Here is a 20,938-nt window from a genome sequence, read left to right as displayed (position 1 = left end):
GAGAAAAACACTATCTGACTTAAAAGGCGACCAGAGGCAGAGAGGTGCGAGCTGCAGCTCGGAGAAAAACCCAACAAAAAGAGACACAAAAGTCCGATATAAGTTGGATTGCTCTGATGGTGATGCCTCAGAACCAGGTATTTATTATAGAAAACATAGACCACACCCAGAGGGCTGTGCAACAGCGCTCTGGGTGCAGGCTTAATACCATATATGGTAACACGAAAACTTTGGGGGAGAAAAAGGCTCATATGTCCATGCAGTGGGTCACATACCCCCACACTGGCCCAAACTAGTTTAAACCAGCTATGGTGGACAATGGATATGTTTTGCAAACACACACACACACACACACACACACACACACGCAGTTAATCATGGATAATTTCATATTCTAACTATCGTTTAATCATTTAACTATAACTAATAAAGTAATAAAAACCACACAGACTATAACATATCTTACAAAGCAGTCATCCTTGAAGTGCTGCGCTCACACAAAAATAACCTTACCCACAGATGTGGTACATTTCTATAAAAAATAAAACTCAACCAGGCACTTTGAAAAGGTTCTGATGCTGTGAGACGTTGTAATGAAGCGTGTGGGTTACTACATCCAACAACCCAACATTTTGACTTATCCTCTCGTAACTTCTGCATCCTGGAGCTTGGACTACAAAATAAAAGCCAGAAATAAAAATGGCGGATTGCTCGAAGTGTTGGGCCTGGAGTCGATGTCCTAATTTGGCAGTTCTGCTGCAAATACTGTGATGTTATTGTTCAAAAAACGTAATAGAGAATAGAAAAATCAAAACAGATTGAAAAATTTGACCAAAACAGAATATAAAGATATCTACGGAGCACCTGAAGAGATTAATTTGAACTTTTCTGTGCTTCTAAACACTCTAAATATACAACAAAATGCATGTAAGGGCTAAAAAAGTGGATTTAGCATGATATGTCCCCTTTAAAAATAATCTGTATATTTTATTCTGTCTATACACTACTTTATGTCCCACACAGGCTTATTTTTGTTCAATTGCTGCAGAAAATTCCGGCGTCCAACAATTTGCTGCATAGGGCTCAGGATTATGGAGCAGGTATGGATGCGGTGTTTTGACCAACGCTATCGGCACCACACATAAGCAAAGAGAGCCCCAAACGGCAACAGATTAACAGGGACACACCCTCCCCTCTGGTTCACACAGACCAGTCTGTCCATTGCAACCTTTGACTAATAAAGCCTGTGTCTGCTTTAAACCAACCCAAACTAATCTAGACGACGCCATTCGTTCAAACCAAATCACCAAAACAACTCCAAAGAAAAAAAAAACTTGCACAATAGGCAGTGGATGCCTCAATCACCTCCAAAACATCTGTGGATCATCCCTGGAGGTACAGCGTAATGCTCGCCTCAATTTTCCTCCACTGTCCCCAGACTGGGATAGTTCTCTATGGAACGCCATCGCTGATCTGACGTGGCATTTTCCTGTTGAGGGCCAATGTATCCTGACTCCAGTTAAGGGTCCTTACAACACACAGGGAGTTGATTATTGTTCCTTTTATTGGTTAAAGCCAAGTATAACAGAAACTTAACTTTAATGCCTGTGAAATGATTTTATCTGACTGTGAGTCTCTTATGTAATATTAAGCACAATAATTAGCCAACCTGCTACAGGTGTGACTGATTACCTGCCCTAAGCTTTACTCTCCGACTCTCTCTCTCTATCTGAGCTCACACAAACTATCAACATGTCTATCAACATGTGGTGCACACAGGTTTTGCATATCTGATAGCGTAGTTGTTGTTATGTGAACCTATTGTTGTGTTAGTCATTCATCAACCTGTCAGAATGAGTTTTAATAAATGCAAATAATTGAGGTTTGAATTGAAGTTATTTAAACAGAGGTGAAGAGACTCTGCAGGACAGTCTATGGAGTTCAATCAGAGCCAACAGTCATCGGAGAAAAAGAGGTTTGTATCATATTTGATTCAATCATTTGTTTACTTGTACTTACTTCCAATTCTATTTCTCACAAACAGAAACGTCTTTGATGCCAGACTTCTAACTTCTACCTGAACATCAGCTGTAGTGTTGTGTTTAGAGCAGACCTGGAGAAGTTAAGAAAACCATTAGAAAGCACCTGTCTACTCAATCATCTAATGTCTATATCCATCTCTCTCATGTGTTAGTAAGTTTATACTCACAGATCATCATCAGTGTATAATTAACAAAATGGTTAAACTTGTCTGTTGGTCATACATTTATTAAACAGACCAGAAGAAGACAAATTCTTCTATGTTTTCTCTTTCAGACATGGCTGTTAACTCTTCATTCTTCTCCAACGTCTCCAATCCAAACAGTTCCTCTCTCAACTGTTTACAAATCCATCCGTACTCCATCATCCTCCCAACATTTTCCTTTACAATCTTCCTCTTCCTCCTTCCTCTCTACATCTTCATCCTCCATCATGGCCTCCAACAGTGGAGGAAGAAGACCTCCTCCTCCTCCTCAGCAGCCATGAGTCACTCAGACTGTTTCACCTACAACATGGTCCTGATGGAACTGGTTCAAATTATTGCAGAAGTTGTCTTCACTGTGGAACATGTGTTACATAATGAAGTTCTAGTACAGGTGGGCAAATATCTGTGGCGTGGTAACTGGGGAGGGAGGACCAGTTTCCACCTGCTGACCTGTGTGGAGCGCTACCTGGCTGTGGTTCATCCCATCACCTACATGAGGCTGAGGAACAGTAAAGGGATCAGGATCAGGAACATCTCCATTGTCTGTGTCTGGATGTTTAGTGGAGTTTGTGCTCCCCCCTTGCCTTATTTTGATTATTGTGCCCCAGCAATTTTTTTAGCAGCTGTTTTCTTCCTCAGTCTCTCAGTTCTTCTGGTTCTGGTCCGTCCAGGTCCAGGGGAGCAGGGAGGGAACAGGAAATGGGTTGATCCATCAAAGAAGAGATCTTTCTTTATCATTGTTTCAATACTGGGAGTACTGGTGCTGAGGTTTTCAGGAGATTTAAGTTATAGTACTGTGACTCACTTAAACAGTCATGTGGTTTGTGCGTTTGTAGTCTACAAGACCTGGGCGGAGCATCTCAACAGTCTGGTGTTACCTCTGCTGTTTCTGCTCAGACATGGAAGAAGAAACAAACAAACGACCTGACATTAGAAAAGTCTATCTGTGATTGTAAAAGCTGCGTTCTGCAGAAATGATTGTTTAACTATTATTTAAGAGTTTCCATAGGAACAGTTTCTTTTCCAGAAACGTTTATTAGCACATTGTGAATGATATGAATTGTGTTTTGTTAATATGAGGATAAATAAAGTTATTAAGAGTAAGAAATGTGATGTTGTAGTGTGTCCTGTGAACACACACACACACACACGTCTCAACCCCCTCCCTCCATCTTTGTTTTATGGTTTTTGTTTGAATTGCAGCCGTCATGGAAACATTTAACAATATATTCTTGTTTTGCATCTTCTCCTTTTTTTTACCCTGGGATCTTGTCATAGTGTCATGATGGCAAAGTGAACAAAATGAGAGTCTGCAGAATGCTGGCTTTAGTTAAAATACAAAAAGTTCATTCTAAAAAAAAATCCAGCATTCTTCTCCAATCAGGCTTGAGCTTTAGCCTAAAGACGTCTGGACATTAAATGGTTAGTTATTCTTGAGGCTAAATCTTGTTTCTCCAACTGTAAATCTGTTCTGATTAGTCTATGTTTTTCTACTACTCTCTGTCCATATATGATAGAGACATGTGAGTGATCCTATCTCTTTGTAAACAAGTGATGGTCATAATTTATATAGGGCTCTATTCTCCCATGTACATAAGTCCAAAAAGCTGCAGCGGCACTGTTTCTGGCTGTGTGCTATTCTCCCTCTCTACTTAACTCAGTCACTGCACACCTTCATCTCAGTTACTCACTGTGGGTGGAGCAGCCCTGAAATGTGGGTGTTCCCATTCAAATCTAGCTTTACGGGCATTCTGCGGTGTGCGTAAGTCCTTTTCCTCTTACATTCTTCTAACCCTGGAATAAGTGCAGCGCCCCCATAAGGTGAAACATTATATTGCTCTAGAAATATGGATTTAGTTACATTTGAAGCCTTACAGACTTGTGCGTCGCACAGCAGCAGCTGTGATCACTCAGCTGCTGCTGTGTGATTAATTAAAACTCTGACAGACAGACTTCTGTCCACGTTGGTCACAGTGATTCAACTATTTTCATACTATGTCCAACATAAAGTCACAGTTTGATCCACTACAGAGTGAAACATGCTGTCATATGCAGATGAGGATGGAACACAAACTGTTCCCACACATATTTTAATGAGGCTCAGCTCAGGTCACTTTAAACTATTTATATTTAAAACTCTGTATTATAGAAGTTAATAGTTCTGTTTCACTGCAAACATCTCTCTGTGGACGCGTTATTACATCATATCTCCAGCATTTAACTCTGTCACGCTTTACAGTGATGATGATGATGATGATGATGATGATGATCAAGGAGAGATTTTAATTGTGACTCAGTTACACTGCAATAATCTGATCAATGTTTATCAATGAAGGCGTTTCAAATTAAAAGTGAACTTTATCATTTTCACGGATTTCAATGACATTTACAAGCGTTGGGAAAACTCCATGTTCCATGATTTCTAGTCAGCCCAAAAAAATGACATCACCACCTCCTTTCCTTCAGCCCGCCTTCATTCACTTTTTTTTATTCCTTACACACAGTGGTGGCGTGTCAGCAGCCTAGAACCGGAAAATACGCGTTGGAGAGAAGTGCGTAACTGCAAGCGCGCAAAAAAGCGCTTAAGTCCAGACTATATTTGCATAGAACATTGTAGGAATGTTTGTGATATAATCCTTGAAAATGGTCAGCTACTTCTCAACATTGCTGCCACACCCCGACATGCAACACACCTCAACGTGCACCACGTCCCGACACGCATGTGGTTGCGAGGTCCCGTTCATCGCTGCTTACAGCTTTAATTAATATTATAATTTTAAAACCCTTTAAATCCCTACAGGAGTTAAAGTTTTCCAGTCAAACTTATTGACAATCATTGTTGTGGATTTGGTTAATGCAACGTGGTCAATCACATGATGTAAAAAAAGAGACAAATGGACTTTAAAGTCATTTCCAAACACATTAGATGAGCCTTAAAGAGGCGTGTGTGTGCTGCACACAGGCTTTGCATACCTGAGGATGCAGGTGTTGTTTTGTGATCTTTGTGTTAGTCAATCATCAACCTGTCAGAATGAGTTATAACATATGTAAATAAATCAGGTTAGAATCAGATATATAAACAGAGGTGAAGTGACTCTGCAGAACAGTGGACGGAGTTTAATCAGAGCAAGTGATCATCGTAGACGAAGAGCAGAACACTACAAAGGTTTGTGTGTTATAATGATCTAAACATGTGTTTAATGTGGATTTGTCAACGTTTGGATCCAAAGTGTCAAACTAAAGTCAGTTTTCAGTGATGGATCTTTAAAATCTTTTGTCTAATCCTACCTTGATCAATCGTCTTCTTTGTTTTCTCTTTCAGACATGGCTGCTAACTCTTCATTCTCCTCCAACGATTCCAATCCAAACAGTTCCTCTCTCTCTTGTTTACAAATCCATCCGTACTCCATCATCCTCCCAATAATTATCTTTACAATCTTCCTCTTCCTCCTTCCTCTCTTCATCTTCATCCTCCATCATGGCCTCCAACAGTGGAGGAAGAAGACCTCCTCCTCCTCCTCAGCAGCCATGAGTCACTCAGACTGTTTTACCTACAACATGGTCCTGATGGAACTGGTTCGAATTATTGGAAATGCCATCTACATTTTTGGAGATTTATTACATAATGACATTGTTGAACAGTCTGGGTATAATCTGTGTTGTGTTTCATGGGGAGGGAGGATCATTTTGCACCTGCTGATCAGGAACATCTCCATCGTCTGTGTCTGGATGATTAGTGGATCCTGGATGTTTAATGTAACGTATTCCAATAGTTATTTTAGTATTTGTACCTCAGCAATAAATATAGCAGCTATTTCCTTCTTCAGCCTCTCAGTTCTTCTGGTTCTGGTCCGTCCAGGTCCAGGGGAGCAGGGAGGGAACAGGAAATGTGCTGATCCATCAAAGAAGAGATCTTTCTTTATCATTGTGGCCATACTGGGAGTACTGGTGCTGAAGTTTTCAGGTGATTTAGGTTATGACATTTTTCATCAGCAACACAGTCATCTGGTTCGTGCATTTGAAGTCTACTTAACCTGGTTGGAGCTTCCCAACAGTCTGGTGTTACCTCTGCTGTTTCTGCTCAGACATGGAAGAAGAAACAAACAGTGATGGACAGATTGGCATTTGTCGTGGCTCTGTTTCTCTATATGACTCCATTGTCCTTCTGGTGCTTTTTCACCTACAGTTCAGAGTTCAGGGGTGGGGTCTGACCCATTTGATGGTACTATGATAACCAACATGAAAGGGTGACTTTCAGGGTCCTTTTTTCTCTTCTGTTTCCTGTTCCAAGAATCATTGTCTTCACCTCTCTGTCGACTCCCTTTTAAGCGCTCTTATGCACGCCTGCAGTTACACGCTTCTCTCCTATGTGTATTCTCTGGTTGAGGCTGCTGATACGGCTATCACGCATAAGTAGAGCAAAACTGCGTAGTCTGTGAATGAACGGGGGGTGAAGGTGATGTCATTTTTTTAGGCTATCTAGAAATCACGGGAACATGGAGTTTTTCCAACGCTTGTAAATGTCATTGAAATTTGTGAAAAATTATTAAGTTCACTCAATTTGAAACGCCTTCATTGAACAGATTATTGCAGTGTAACTGAGTCACAGGTAAAATCTCTCCTTGATCATCATCATCATCACTGTAAAGCGTGACAGAGTTAAATGCTGGAGATATGATGTAATAACGCGTCCACAGAGCGTCCTGCTTTAATACAGAGAGATGTTTACAGTGAAACAGAACTATTAACTTCTATAATACACAGTTTTAAATATAAATAGTTTAAAGTGACCTGAGCTGAGCCTCATTAAAATATGTGTGGGAACAGTTTGTGGTCCATCCTCATCTGCATATGACAGCTTGTTTCACTCTGTAGTGGATATATATATATATAGGCATTCAGGTGTAGAGAATCTATCCGACATGACCTTGTGACCATTTTATTTTAACTGAAACCTGGCTGGATGCAGGGTCATCAATCATTCACCACCAAATTTTAACTTCCTCTTCTCCACTCTTGATGGTAAGAGGGGGAGGTCACCCTGGCTACCAAACCTATTTTATTTGCTTCGTACTCTTCTTTTGAATATCATGTTTATGTATCACAGTTTATAGGTCCCCAAAACCTGGCACTGTTTTTATTGAGGAGTTTTCAGAGTTTTTAACAATTATTTTTAACTAATTTGACATGATTGTTGTAGCTGGTGATTTTAACATATGTTATGGCAAAATTATTAGTTATGCTTAATAATATATTTACTCATATATTTACTCATATATCTTAATCCTTAAGCCTTGGGTTGTAACTTTCCATTGTGTTATTCTCATGTCTTCAACTTTGCTTCTAGCTCTGGCTCAGGCCACCTTTTCCAAAGCATATGATGTCTTCCCAAAACAATACTGAAATCTCACAAGGTCAGACGCACAGACACCCTCTGTGTACGCGCTCACATGCCTACACACACTCACATAGTCACACATACACACCCCATACACATCCATTCATACACACAAACACATAAACGCACACACCTCCACTCCCATGACAATCAGCAGATACCAGAGGACTGGCTGTTTTGACCCAAGGAGAAACTGTCTCTTTTCACCCTCTTCCCTCACCTCCTACACTCTGTCTTATCTCCCGGGGGGAGGAGGGAGGGGGACTGAGGGGGGATATACGTGATGAGTTAGAACTGTGGGCCACTCGATCATCGGACGTCCGCCCGGCCGGTCACTAATTTTGTCCATCTTTGTACTCTTTTTTATTTAGTTTTATAATAAACCTTTTTTATAAAATCATCAATGCTTCGCCTGGACTCCATCATTCAACCAGAGCAATAAATCATGTCTCCAAATGAGGTCAACCGTAAATTTGCCGTGACACATACATGTTGATAACCTTTTAGATCATTTTGCTAAATACTTTTTAAATTCTTCAAGTTCTTAATGTCATGGATTTTACCCAGCACGTCATGCAGCCGACTCATGACAGGAGACACAGTGTGGACCTGGTCATTACCCATGGCCTGTCCACAGGTGTGTCCTCTGTTGTTGACTTGGCTGTCTCTGAACACTATGGTGTTTTTTTTAATATCACCACTGTTATCCAACGGAAGACCTCAGTGAGAACCGTGAAGAAGCGCTACATCACATTGAAGTGGCTGCAATCTTTAGGGAGCTTTTAAACAAATATCCACCACCTGTTCTACCTGCCCTTTGTGATTTTATCATCAACCATTTTAACAGGAAACTTCAACATTCTGTAACCCCCTTGTAACAAAAAAATACATAATAAAAGTAAACTACCATGGAGAAACGAGGAACTGAATAAACTCAAAAGAAGCTGAAGAGGGGAACAGAGTCTGTGGAGAAATAAACAAGACATCAATAAACCAACAAATGCTGTGTGATAAATTAAAAATGCACAATCTTATCTCACAGACAGAACTTTCATTGTAAGTTTAGATTTGTTCTCCTCTAAGGTTCATATGGTGTGCCACAGGGATCAATTTTAGGCCCCGTTTTAGTTCATCTATATATGCTCCCTCTTGGTGATGTCATCAGGAGAAATGGAGTGAACTTCCACAGTTATGCTGCCAATACCCAGCTATACATCTCTGTGTCTCCTGATGACACGAGTCCATTGGATGATGTGTGTGTGTGTGCGTGTGTGTGTGTGTGTGTGAGACAGAGATCTCCATCCGTACATTAGCATTCCTCACTTTGATAATCATGCTAATGTATTGTAGCGATGTAAAAATGTAGAAAGTATCCAAATACAGAACACAGAAAAACAGACGTAAACAACATCCATGAGTGTTTGTATGAGTACTGAAGGGGGCGTGTTCATAGGCGTGTCAGACAAGCTTGGAGTTTCTTAAAGAGACGGAGGCGAAATTGAAGCGTCATGAATCTTGAGCTCCAGAAGGAAACAATTTTTCAGTTTTTTTAATATTTACTGCATTTTCCAAAAACATTTTGGTAGCATAGTGATTTGAGTATATGCTATAGAATGGTACTATGTGCCTGAAAAAAACATGATACCCCCCCCTTTAATGTTTTTAAGAGTAGACTCAAGACACTTGTTTAATTTAGCTTTTAACTAGTTATTTTTATTATTATTTTAAGCTTTTATTTTTTTTAATTAGGGTCCAAAGTCCCAGAATGGGACACAGGAACCTCTTGTTATTGCTTTTATTAGGGTCTGAAGGCCATACTGGCTGTAGGAACCTATTGTTATTGCTTTTATTAGGATCTGAAGGCCATACTGGCCGTAGGAACCTATTGTTATTGCTTTTATTAGGGTCCGAAGGCCATACTGGCCGTAGGAACCTCTTGTTATTGCTTTTATTAGGATCTGAAGGCCATACTGGCCGTAGGAACCTATTGTTATTGCTTTTATTAGGGTCTGAAGGCCATACTGGCTGTAGGAACCTATTGTTATTGCTTTTATTAGGGTCCGAAGGCCATACTGGCCGTAGGAACCTCTTGTTATTGCTTTTATTAGGATCTGAAGGCCATACTGGCCGTAGGAACCTCTTGTTATTGCTTTTATTAGGGTCTGAAGGCCATACTGGCTGTAGGAACCTATTGTTATTGCTTTTATTAGGATCTGAAGGCCATACTGGCCGTAGGAACCTATTGTTATTGCTTTTATTAGGGTCTGAAGGCCATACTGGCCGTAGGAACCTCTTGTTATTGCTTTTATTAGGGTCTGAAGGCCATACTGTTGCTGTCTTTAGCATTTTATTTTGTGTGTGACAGTCTGACAGACATGTGTATGCAAATACGGAACAAACAGCTTTCTGTTTTGGCTCAGTACGGTACGCACCATTTAATGACCAAATAAGGAACAATTCCATATTTTAAGGGATGGGTGGCAACACTAATGCTATTGCTAGGCTAATGCTAAAACCAGGTTATTGCTAATGCTAGGCTAATGCTAAAGTTAAGTTAATGCTAGGCTCATATTGTTGCAAGGTTAATGCTATTGCTAGGTTAATGGAAGGTTAATGCTAATGCTCGGATAATGCTAATATTAGCCCAATGCTAATGTTAGGCTAATGCTACATTGATGAAGTTAGGGTGCTTCTCAGCATGGTGAGGGAGGTCAATGACAGCTTGAGAATGAGGGACATTCAGCTGGATGCTCAAAGGCTGATCAGCACTCCAGAGCTCATGCCTCCAAACTTTAGGTGAATTACATTCAGAGATGTGAAGAGTTCTGATAAATCCTACTCAAGTACAATACATGACTTTCACCTCCAGTTATATTTGACAAACATTTACACTTTAAACACCAGCTGCTTTGGGCTGTTTTGAAGCTAATTTTATGATTTCATTTCACAGACCAGCAAAGATGATGAAAGAGGCAAAGACCATTGGGGAGGCACTCACTGAGAGACATCAGCAAACCTCCTTTCTCTGAACGTCTCCAGCAGCCCCAGGATGTGGTTTTGGACGTGGTTCCAAAGGTGCTGCAGGGCTTGTGGGGGCTTAAACCAAGGTTGTTCCTGCACCTTCACCTCCATTCTATTCAGATGAGGATCCTGCTGCTGATCAAATGGAGGAACCTGAGGAAATCCCACTTTTATAACCTCGTTCTCTCATTGTACAGGTTATAGGTCACATTAAAGGAGGAAAAAAGTTGTGAAATTATTTATCTTGGTGTCATTTTTTACATCACAAAAACCTGGCATTTGAACAGTGGTGTGTAGACATTATATCCACTGTGTACATATAAATATATATAGACATATATACATGATACTGTTCATGAATTATTTCATAAAATTGTCTTAAATGCAGCTTTGCAGAACAGTTCATTGTTGACAGGTAGTCATGGTAACTCAAGTTAGACCAGCTCATTGTTGACAGGTAGTCATGGTAACTCAAGTTAGACCAGCTCATTGTTGACAGGTAGTCATGGTAACTCAAGTTAGAACAGCTCCATGTTTACAGGTAGTCATAGTATAACTCAGGTAGGGTTGAAAGCACATATAATCTACATGATTAGATACAAAAAGGGCTTTTAAAATTGTTAAAGTGAGTTTATTATCTGATAAAAAACACGTAAATATTGACCTCATCAGTGAGCAACATTTTTCACTAAGGTAAGTAATAATAATAATAATAATAACATTAATAATACATTGTGTGGGTAATTTACACCTCGTTATTTAAAGCTATCATGTTTACGCTAAACAAACAAAAGTCATTCATAGCCGTGTTTAGATTTACTGTTTTACAGTGAGATCGTTGTCTGGAGCCAGTGACGGCCCTAGCCTCTCTGGTGCCCTAGGCCACTTTACCTTTTGGCGCCCCCTTATATGACGTTTTATTAAACCAAGTAATTGATATTTACATCATTGTTATATTATTATTATCAGAATCATTTCTAACACTTACATAGTGGTCGTCACCAGATCCACAAAGATACTTTACATGAGGAGAAAACATGAGCAAAATTACCTTTTTTGACATTTTATTTCATTTTGCTAAAAAAGTTTCACATACACATATAAAAGAAAACAAACAAGTAAATAAGAAACAATTTAAATATCTTAGTAACATGTTCAAAATACAAATTAATAATATTATTAGAGTAAAGCATTGCACAAAAACAAGATACAAATAAAAGATAAATAGATAGTGGTGGGTTGGCTCATCAAGTCTTCTTCACTATTGACATTCATTCATATATATATATATATATATACTATAACTTAATCAATTTATCTTGGTGTCATTTTTTACATCACAAAAACCTGGCATTTGAACAGTGGTGTGTAGACATTATATCCACTGTGTACATATAAATATATATAGACATATATACATGATACTGTTCATGAATTATTTCATAAAATTGTCTTAAATGCAGCTTTGCTGAACAGTTCATTGTTGACAGGTAGTCATGGTAACTCAAGTTAGAACAGCTCATTGTTGACAGGTAGTCATGGTAACTCAGCTCATTGTTGACAGGTAGTCATGGTAACTCAAGTTAGAACAGCTCCATGTTTACAGGTAGTCATAGTATAACTCAGGTAGGGTTGAAAGCACATATAATCTACATGATTAGATACAAAAAGGGCTTTTAAAATTGTTAAAGTGAGTTTATTATCTGATAAAAAACACGTAAATATTGACCTCATCAGTGAGCAACATTTTTCACTAAGGTAAGTAATAATAATAATAATAATAATAACATTAATAATACATTGTGTGGGTAATTTACACCTCGTTATTTAAAGCTATCATGTTTACGCTAAACAAACAAAAGTCATTCATAGCCGTGTTTAGATTTACTGTTTTACAGTGAGATCGTTGTCTGGAGCCAGTGACGGCCCTAGCCTCTCTGGTGCCCTAGGCCACTTTACCTTTTGGCGCCCCCTTATATGACGTTTTATTAAACCAAGTAATTGATATTTACATCATTGTTATATTATTATTATCAGAATCATTTCTAACACTTACATAGTGGTCGTCACCATATCCACAAAGATACTTTACATGAGGAGAAAACATGAGCAAAATTACTTTTTTTGACATTTTATTTCATTTTGCTAAAAAAGTTTCACATACACATATAAAAGAAAACAAACAAGTAAATAAGAAACAATTTAAATATCTTAGTAACACGTTCAAAATACAAATTATTAATATTATTAGAGTAAAGCATTGCACAAAAACAAGATACAAATAAAAATAGATAGTGGTGGGTTGGCTCACCAAGTCTTCTTCACTATTGACATTCATTCATATATATATATATATATATATATATATATATATATATATATATATATATATATATATATATATATATATACTATAACTTAATCAATTGCGGTTCACAGAGGTACTGCACAAATAAACTATTTATTAAAAATGTATAAAGCAGCTTTAACCAACACAAGCTAAAAAAATCTTTATATATTCATCCTTTAGTCCAGCCATAATAGTTTATTCTAGTGGTTTTCCTGCGTCATCGATGACAACATCACATTTCTTTAGTGAATCTGAAGGAAAAAAGAACGTGAACCCACTAGTTTATCAATCAAACAAAGTCATAGGATATATGTATAATGTGATTAGATATCGATAAATATCTAGATATTTAGAAATAGAAAAAAAATCTGTACAAATTTAAGATGTAGCACAAAGCAGATAAAATTAGATTAAAGTTATTTATTATTTATGAAGTAAATTGACAAGTTTACATATAGAATACAGTTTTATTTAAAGTAAAAAGGTCTAAATTAGAAATATTAACTTTCTTCTTAATAATTATGCATCTGTAATAATGTCTGTAGTAATGTCATTAGTTTGGTTGTTTAGACATGACGTCATGTGCTGCAGCAGTAAACAGTAACAACAGGTCAGAGCTGACGTCACGCCTCAGACAACCTGTCAATCTATTTATGGGGCGGGATTAAAACTTTTTTTTTTTCATTAAAACTAGACTAATTCATTATTAATAATACTGTTAAGTTTAGTTTGCTAATATTATCAGCGATTTGATTGTTGTACAAAAAACAAAAGACTGTCTATGCCTCAGGCCGGCCCTGTCTGTAGCTAAGAGCTGCTAGCTAGCTGTAGCATTAGCATGCTCCAGGGTAATTTACAACTGGATCCTTGCAACGCATGCGCCAAACGTTGTCACAGTTGGCCACGCCCACAAGGGACAAGAAAGCTGTCAGTCGCTGCTTCAGTTATTCTTTATAAGCAAACTTGAAAGAACACATCAAAACTATATCACCTCTAAAGAAGACTGGCAGTTATTGACAGTGGAAACATGGAAAGAGATACAAATTTCTGAAAAAAACTTCTGAATGAACAAAACCTTAACATTTTTATTTTTAATTGATTTTTAAATATATCAAATGACAGAGTAAAAAATAATTATTTATTTGGTTTCAAAACCATATAAAAAATGTTTTTTTGTTTTTGTTTTATTAATAGTAAAAAAAGGTTAAATAATGGTGTATTTCGAATGGGTTTTAAAAATCTAAATAATAATGGTAACATATGATATTGTTTTGTTGGTTTATATGGATCTAAAGATGTGTACTTGTGTATTCTCGTCCCTATTTCAGTGTTGAACAATGATCATATGTGGCAGATCTTCAGAAATGAGTGACCCTGGGTCAGCTGGGTGTAACCCCCCAAGGCTGAAGTCGGCAGTCTGCAACAGTACACGATCGAGTATGGAAAGGCCACAGGAGCAAGGTTTGAGCAACACCTGCTTTTTCTACTGTTTTTATGGAGGTGTCTTGACTGGTTGGTATAAACTTTTAAAGAAGGAGTTTCTCTGTACATGCTCTATGGCAGTGTTTCTCAAATGGGGGTACGTGTACCCCTAAGGGTACGCAATGGCACTACAGGGGGGAACTTGAGAAATAGAAAGAAAGGAAAATTAACACAAAAAAACATTAAAAACATGGGGTTTTATCATGTTTATTTTAGTTAAAAATGAGAATCGTACAAAATATTACCAACAACTCAAAATGACAAATTCAGAGAAAAATATTCTGGATAATAAAAATAACAGACATACAACAACAAAATAAACAAAATGACACTGAAAACAAATGCACTGAGAGAGAAAAAATACTATTAATAGCAACAACCAGGGTTGAGGTCAATAACATTTTTCAGTTATAATTTCATTTTTTATCCACATAAAGTCCATTACAATTACGTTCTCAATTACTAAAGTTCAATTACAATTAATCACAATTACTGAGCCTGAAATAACCTAATAAATGTTAACCTTCCTGTTAGCATCTCTTATGATAATGACTCTTAAATCAGCTGTAAAATACACTAATAACAATTATTTATCATCTCATTTATTTCCTATTTATTGATTACCTTGTTAGGCTTATTAATCAATGAAAAGATAGGTTTTAATATTTTTGGTGTGGGCGTCTGAGCCTTTGTAGTGTCAGTATACCCCTACATTTATATTGTTTTTTTTAATGGTAAACTGTGGGAAAGCTTGATATAAAACATGCACTAAATTATAACTGACAATTTTTTATATAATTTTCATGGCAATTACAATTGCAAAGTCAATTATTTAAATCAATTACTATTTAATTACGATCATGACAGCAACAGATTATTTAAAATAACAATTATAATTGAGCCCAAACCTGCATGTAACTGCTTTCAATTATAGCTAAATATAGATGGTGCTATGCACTTGAATCAGGGTGAAAAAGTGGAATGTAATTGTATTGTAATTACATGTGCTTTGTGTGTTCAGCTATGAACAGTGGATCTGACATTGAATTGCCTCAGAAGGTCCAGTTCCCTCCTGACCAGCTCATCCTAAACTGGACCCAGGTCCATGACATCGGTGCAGGTCTGCAGAACATGGGGAAGACCTGCTATCTCAACTCAGCTCTGCAATGCCTCACCTACACGCCTCCATTGGCTAATTACATGCTGACCAGGCAGCGCTCCACGACGTGTACATTTCTGATTTACTCATCTGTTTTCACTCTTTCTATAAACTTCTACACCATTGTTGATCACTTTTGGTATATCTATGTGCTCCTTTCCAGGCTAATTCCTCTAATTGCTCATCTTTTATTTTTGTAGGTTATCACAAGCCAGGGTTCTGTATGACGTGCACCATGCAGAACCACATCCTACAGGTTTTTGAAAACTCTGGGAAAGTCATCCAGCCTACTGGTGTGTTCAAGGCACTCAAACGTAAGTGACTCCAGCAAAGCTAGAATATTGAAGCTTTTCCTTTCAGGTAAAGTTTTAACTAAGACGACATCAAACTCAACTTTTCTTGTGTTTAGTTTACTAAGATGTGTTGTTTTTTTAATTGCAGGGATTGTAAATCACATCCAGTATCATATAGAGGAGGATTCCCATGAGTTTGTGAGACACATAGTGACTGCTATGCAACAGTCCTGTTTACCTGGAACCAAGTAAGTTTCATTCAGCTGTCCAGCATAGAGCTGGGACATAACAAGGTTTAACATTACAGTTGAGTCACATAAAGTCATTACTTTGGAAAGTCAATAAAAACAAACGTCTGTCGCCATGGCAACAGAAGAACATAGATTGTACTTTTAAGGGTGTGTTTGTGCATGTGTACGGTTATTTTATCTACCATGGTTTTCAGTTTGTCTGTACGTCCTCCTTTTCTCACTTGCACTGTAACAGTGAACATTTTAGGAGACTAATTATCTGTGAGAAGGTCTATCAAGCAGGGTTGGGCTCAATTACATTTTTCAGTTACAATTATCTTTTCAATTATCGATGTTCAAATACATAATTCAATTATGATGACTGCGACCAGCACTTTTTTACAATTCCAATTGAATTACAATCATTTTTCATCCTCAGAAAGTCAATTACAATTGTGTTCTCAATTACAATTACTGAGCCTGTGATAAATAATCTGACCTGTTAGCATCTTTTATGCTAACAGGTCATGAATCATCTGTAAAATACACTAAAAACAAACATCTATCATCTAATTTCTTACTTATCTATTGACGACCTTGTTAGGCTTCCTAATCAATAAAAATATAGGTTTTAATACACATTTTATTTGGTAAAATGTGGGAAAACTTGATATGAAACATCTTTTAATAATTGTTAACTGCATTTGTGTCAAATTTTCATGGTAATTACAATTACAAAGTCAATTATATGAACTTAATTATCAATTACGTGATGATAATTATAATTGACCCTAACGTTGATATTAAGTCACATGTTAATTATTGTTTGACACCATGTTTTGTGCTTCTGATAGACTGGACGGGCAAACGCAGGAAACCACTTTCATCGACCAAGTATTTGGCGGCAATTTGCGCTCCAGAGGTAAAATATTTGTCACTTTTTTATACTCCAACATATTGTTTGTGTTTTCATAACTTGACTCAACTACATACATGGCATTGATTGATGTTTTTTTTTTCCTTTTTCAGTGAAATGTTTGAAATGTGAAGCAGTTTCAGACACATTTGAACAATTTAAGGATATTTTTCTGCAAATTCAGGTAATTAGTTGGATTGTTCCATTTTATCTGATGAACGTTTAAAGATTTGTTCATCAGAACGTGATGAGTTAAAAAGTGTTATTTTTCTTCCCATGCAGACAGCTTCCAGTGTGTCTGAGGCTTTGGAGCAGTTTGTTAAGCCAGACCAGCTGGGTGGTGATGATGCTTACAAGTGCTCAAAGTCAGTGAATGATTCTTTACCAAATGTCTGCTTTTTTTCTGTTTATAATCATAGTAGTTTTCCAGCAAACTAATGAAACAATGATTTCCTTCCATTAGATGTGAACACATGGTCACTGCCACAAAGACATTCACAATTGACCAGAACTCCAACGTGCTCTGCCTCTGTCTCAAGAGATTTGATCATTTCCCTAGAAGAAAGATCACAAAGGTATCCTCACTATGTGCAAATAGAAGATGATCTCATGTATTCTGTTGCTTTGTGACTGCTTTTAATTCCTGTTTTGTTCGTTAATCAGCACGTGCAATACTCAGAGTCCTTGGACCTACGTCCCTTCATGTCTCAGACTGAAGGAGAGCCTCAGATCTACAGCCTGTACGCTGTACTGGTTCACCATGGAAAGAGCGTTGGTTCAGGACACTACTTCTGCTGTGTTAAGGTAGTGCTTTTTACCTGCTAAGCCAGTGTTTCTCAAATCGGGGTACGCAATGGCCCTACAGGGGGTACTTGAGAAAGAGAGATTGAGGAAAATGAACAAATTAAATCATTATTTGTAGTTAAAAATGATAATCATACTAAATAAGCAGTGGCTATTTGTACGGTTGCCGTATCAATATACCAACATTCTATCTGTACGCAGTGCCCCTTATTGGCCAGTTTAGGTCACATGACTAAGACTAAACCTAAACCTAAGATGCTATGTAGTTGTACTTCCGTAACCGTACCAATAGCACCGGGGGTTGTCCGTACGGCAAACGTACAAATAGACACTTTTCTCATAAAACGACAACAAAAACATACAAATTAAGAGAAAAATAGTAAATAATAAACAACAACAAAATCTACAAAATGGCACCAAAATCACATGCAGTAAGAGAGAAAAATACATCCTATTACCAGCAACACACAAAATGACAACAAAGACACGCTAAATGAGAGAAAAACACACAAGATCACTACAAAATACACAAAAAAAAGAGAGAAACAAATAAAACAGCATAAGAAGTGACACTAAAAACACACACACTGAGAATGATTTAAACAATACCAACAACACACACAAAAACACACAAAGTAAGAGACAAATATCTTGAATAATAAAAATAACAGACAAACAACAACAAAATACACAAAATAACAGAAAAAAACAAAATGGTGATAGAAATGATTTTGATTAGAACATGAACTGAAAAATTAAGAGTCAATCTTGGTCCTACACCAGGTGGAGATGACTGGAATTCATCAAAACTATAGAAATAAATCTATTGAAGCTCTAAAACTGTTTCATTCCACTTGTTTACCAGATGATCATTACGCTCTGTGCTGAAAAGTGTGTCAGGGTTGGGGTCAATTCCATTTTTCAGTTACAATTACATTCTCAATTACAATTCAACATGATTACAGTGACCAGCATTTTTAATTAATTAATAGGTACATATGTGTAAAACTGTACATATAGAACTGTAACATGGTTCCCCAGTTTTGGGTTAAATTACAATTGACAATTTTTCTGGAATTTTCATGGCAATTACAGTTACAAAGTTAATTATCTAAACTAAATTACAAGATATAATTACACCATAAATGTAATTAATCATCATTGATAATTGACCTCAACCCTGGCTTGTGTAAACGTCATTTGAGAGCTATAGCTGAGTGTGTGTGTGTTTTACAGGCTAGTGACGGCCAGTGGTATGAGATGAACGACTCTAGAGTGTCTATAATAGACATCGATACTGTCCTCAACCATCAGGCCTATGTTCTGTTCTACATCAAGTAAGTAAATCATTCATAATCAATCATTTCAAAAGTATTTTTTCCTGCTCAATTTAGAAGTATTGATGGGGAAAAAAATCCTGTAAAACGATGAATTAGAATCTATTCTGCTTCTTTGGCCTGTTTTGAAGATAATTTTATGATTTCATTTCATAGATCAGCAAAGATGATGGAAGAGGCAGAGGCCATTGGAGCCATCAGCCACCACTCAACATCACTACTGGGTTCTACGTCTCTCAGTGAGGAGCATGAGGCCCAGGTCAGCTGTGATCTAGAGGACAATCATCCTGTTCCAGTGTCAGCAGTGAAGGTGGAGGAATCTCCAAAGAAGAAAAAGAGATGGATAAACCGAATCACCAGGTGGGTGCAGAAGAGGGTCTTCCCCTGCTGCCAGCCTGAGGAGTCCACGTCCCTCTCTGAGGAGCTCATGCCTCAACCTGAGGAGACCACGTCTATTTCTGAAGAGCTCACGTCTCTTTCTGAAGAGCTCACGTCTCTTTCTGAAGAGCTCACGTCTCTTTCTGAAGAGCTCACGTCTCTTTCTGAAGAGCTCAAGTCTCTTTCTGAAGAGCTCATGCCTCCCCCTGAGAAGCCCACATATCTCCGTGAAGAGCATGAGGCCCAGGTCAGCTGTGATCTAGAGGACAATCATCCTGTTCCAGAGTTAGCAGTGAAGGTGGAGGAATCTCCAAAGAAGAAAAAGAGATGGATAAACCGAATCACCAGGTGGGTGCAGAAGAGGGTCTTCCCCTGCTGCCAGCCTGAGGAGTCCACGTCCCTCTCTGAGGAGCTCATGCCTCAACCTGAGGAGACCACGTCTATTTCTGAAGAGTCCACGTCTCTTTCTGAAGAGCTTACGTCTCTTTCTGAAGAGCCCACGTCTCTTTCTGAAGAGTCCACGTCTCTTTCTGAAGAGTCCACGTCTCTTTCTGAAGAGCCCACGTCTCTTTCTGAAGAGCCCACGTCTCTTTCTGAAGAGTCCACGTCTCTTTCTGAAGAGTCCACGTCTCTTTCTGAAGAGCTCACGTCTCTTTCTGAAAAGGTCACATCTCTTTCTGAAAAGGTCACATCTCTTTCTGAAAAGGTCACGTCTCTTTCTGAAGAGCTCACGTCTCTTTCTGAAGAGCTCATGCCTCCCCCTGAGAAGCCCACATATCTCCGTGAAGAGCATGAGGCCCAGGTCAGCTGTGATCTAGAGGACAATCATCCTGTTCCAGAGTCAGCGGTGAAGGTGGAGGAATCTCCAAAGAAGAAAAAAAGATGGATAAACAGAATCACCAGGTGGATGCAGAAGAGGATCTTCACCTGCTGCCAGCCTCAGTGACAAACTGTTTAACATTATTTGAACAAAATAAAATGGAAACATTGACTTAATGTTACAACCTGAGTACAATCACTTTGTAAAAAAGTCCCATTTATTGTTTGAAAAAAAGAATAAAATCTGCAAAACAAAACAGATGAAGTGACATTTTCATGAAAACACATTAACAAAGATTAATGCTGATTAATGATCATATAGACAAAGTAAAATTCATTATAAATGAGCTCACAAATATGAATTATTACTGACTCACTAAAAATAATAATGCTAACTACCAGGATCATTCACACTTTAAAGGCTTGGAACAAATTTATATCCCACTAATTATCATACAGTACGTCACAATGTATGGGCAGCTCTGATCTGAATGAAACCTGGAGGA

General features: G+C 37.8%; 1 protein-coding gene across 5 annotated transcripts; it reads left to right on the top strand.

Annotated features, from left to right (window-relative positions):
* The first annotated feature begins 11,246 nt into the window (after positions 1 to 11,246).
* Positions 11,247 to 20,604, top strand: LOC114480617 (ubiquitin carboxyl-terminal hydrolase 23-like). Of its 5 annotated transcripts, none has more exons than XM_028474906.1 (12): positions 11,247 to 11,289; positions 14,369 to 14,475; positions 15,518 to 15,724; positions 15,856 to 15,969; positions 16,097 to 16,196; positions 17,033 to 17,100; positions 17,208 to 17,278; positions 17,377 to 17,459; positions 17,558 to 17,669; positions 17,758 to 17,898; positions 19,135 to 19,235; positions 19,392 to 20,604. In XM_028474906.1, exons 2-12 carry the CDS (start codon positions 14,379 to 14,381, stop codon positions 20,557 to 20,559), a joined length of 2,262 nt encoding a protein of 753 aa, XP_028330707.1. In that variant the 5' UTR covers positions 11,247 to 11,289; positions 14,369 to 14,378; the 3' UTR covers positions 20,560 to 20,604. The 5 variants fall into 5 exon arrangements, with proteins under 5 accessions (XP_028330707.1, XP_028330705.1, XP_028330708.1 ...); XM_028474904.1 differs by lacking the exon at positions 11,247 to 11,289 and adding an exon at positions 11,328 to 11,357 and having other exon boundaries at positions 14,343 to 14,475; XM_028474907.1 differs by lacking the exon at positions 11,247 to 11,289 and adding an exon at positions 12,269 to 12,290.
* The last annotated feature ends 334 nt before the right edge of the window (positions 20,605 to 20,938 follow it).

The sequence above is a fragment of the Gouania willdenowi genome, chromosome 18 (genome assembly GCF_900634775.1).
Source record: "Gouania willdenowi chromosome 18, fGouWil2.1, whole genome shotgun sequence".
NCBI classification, from domain to species: Eukaryota; Metazoa; Chordata; class Actinopteri; order Blenniiformes; family Gobiesocidae; genus Gouania; species Gouania willdenowi.
This window is presented reverse-complemented; position numbering and strand designations above follow the sequence as displayed.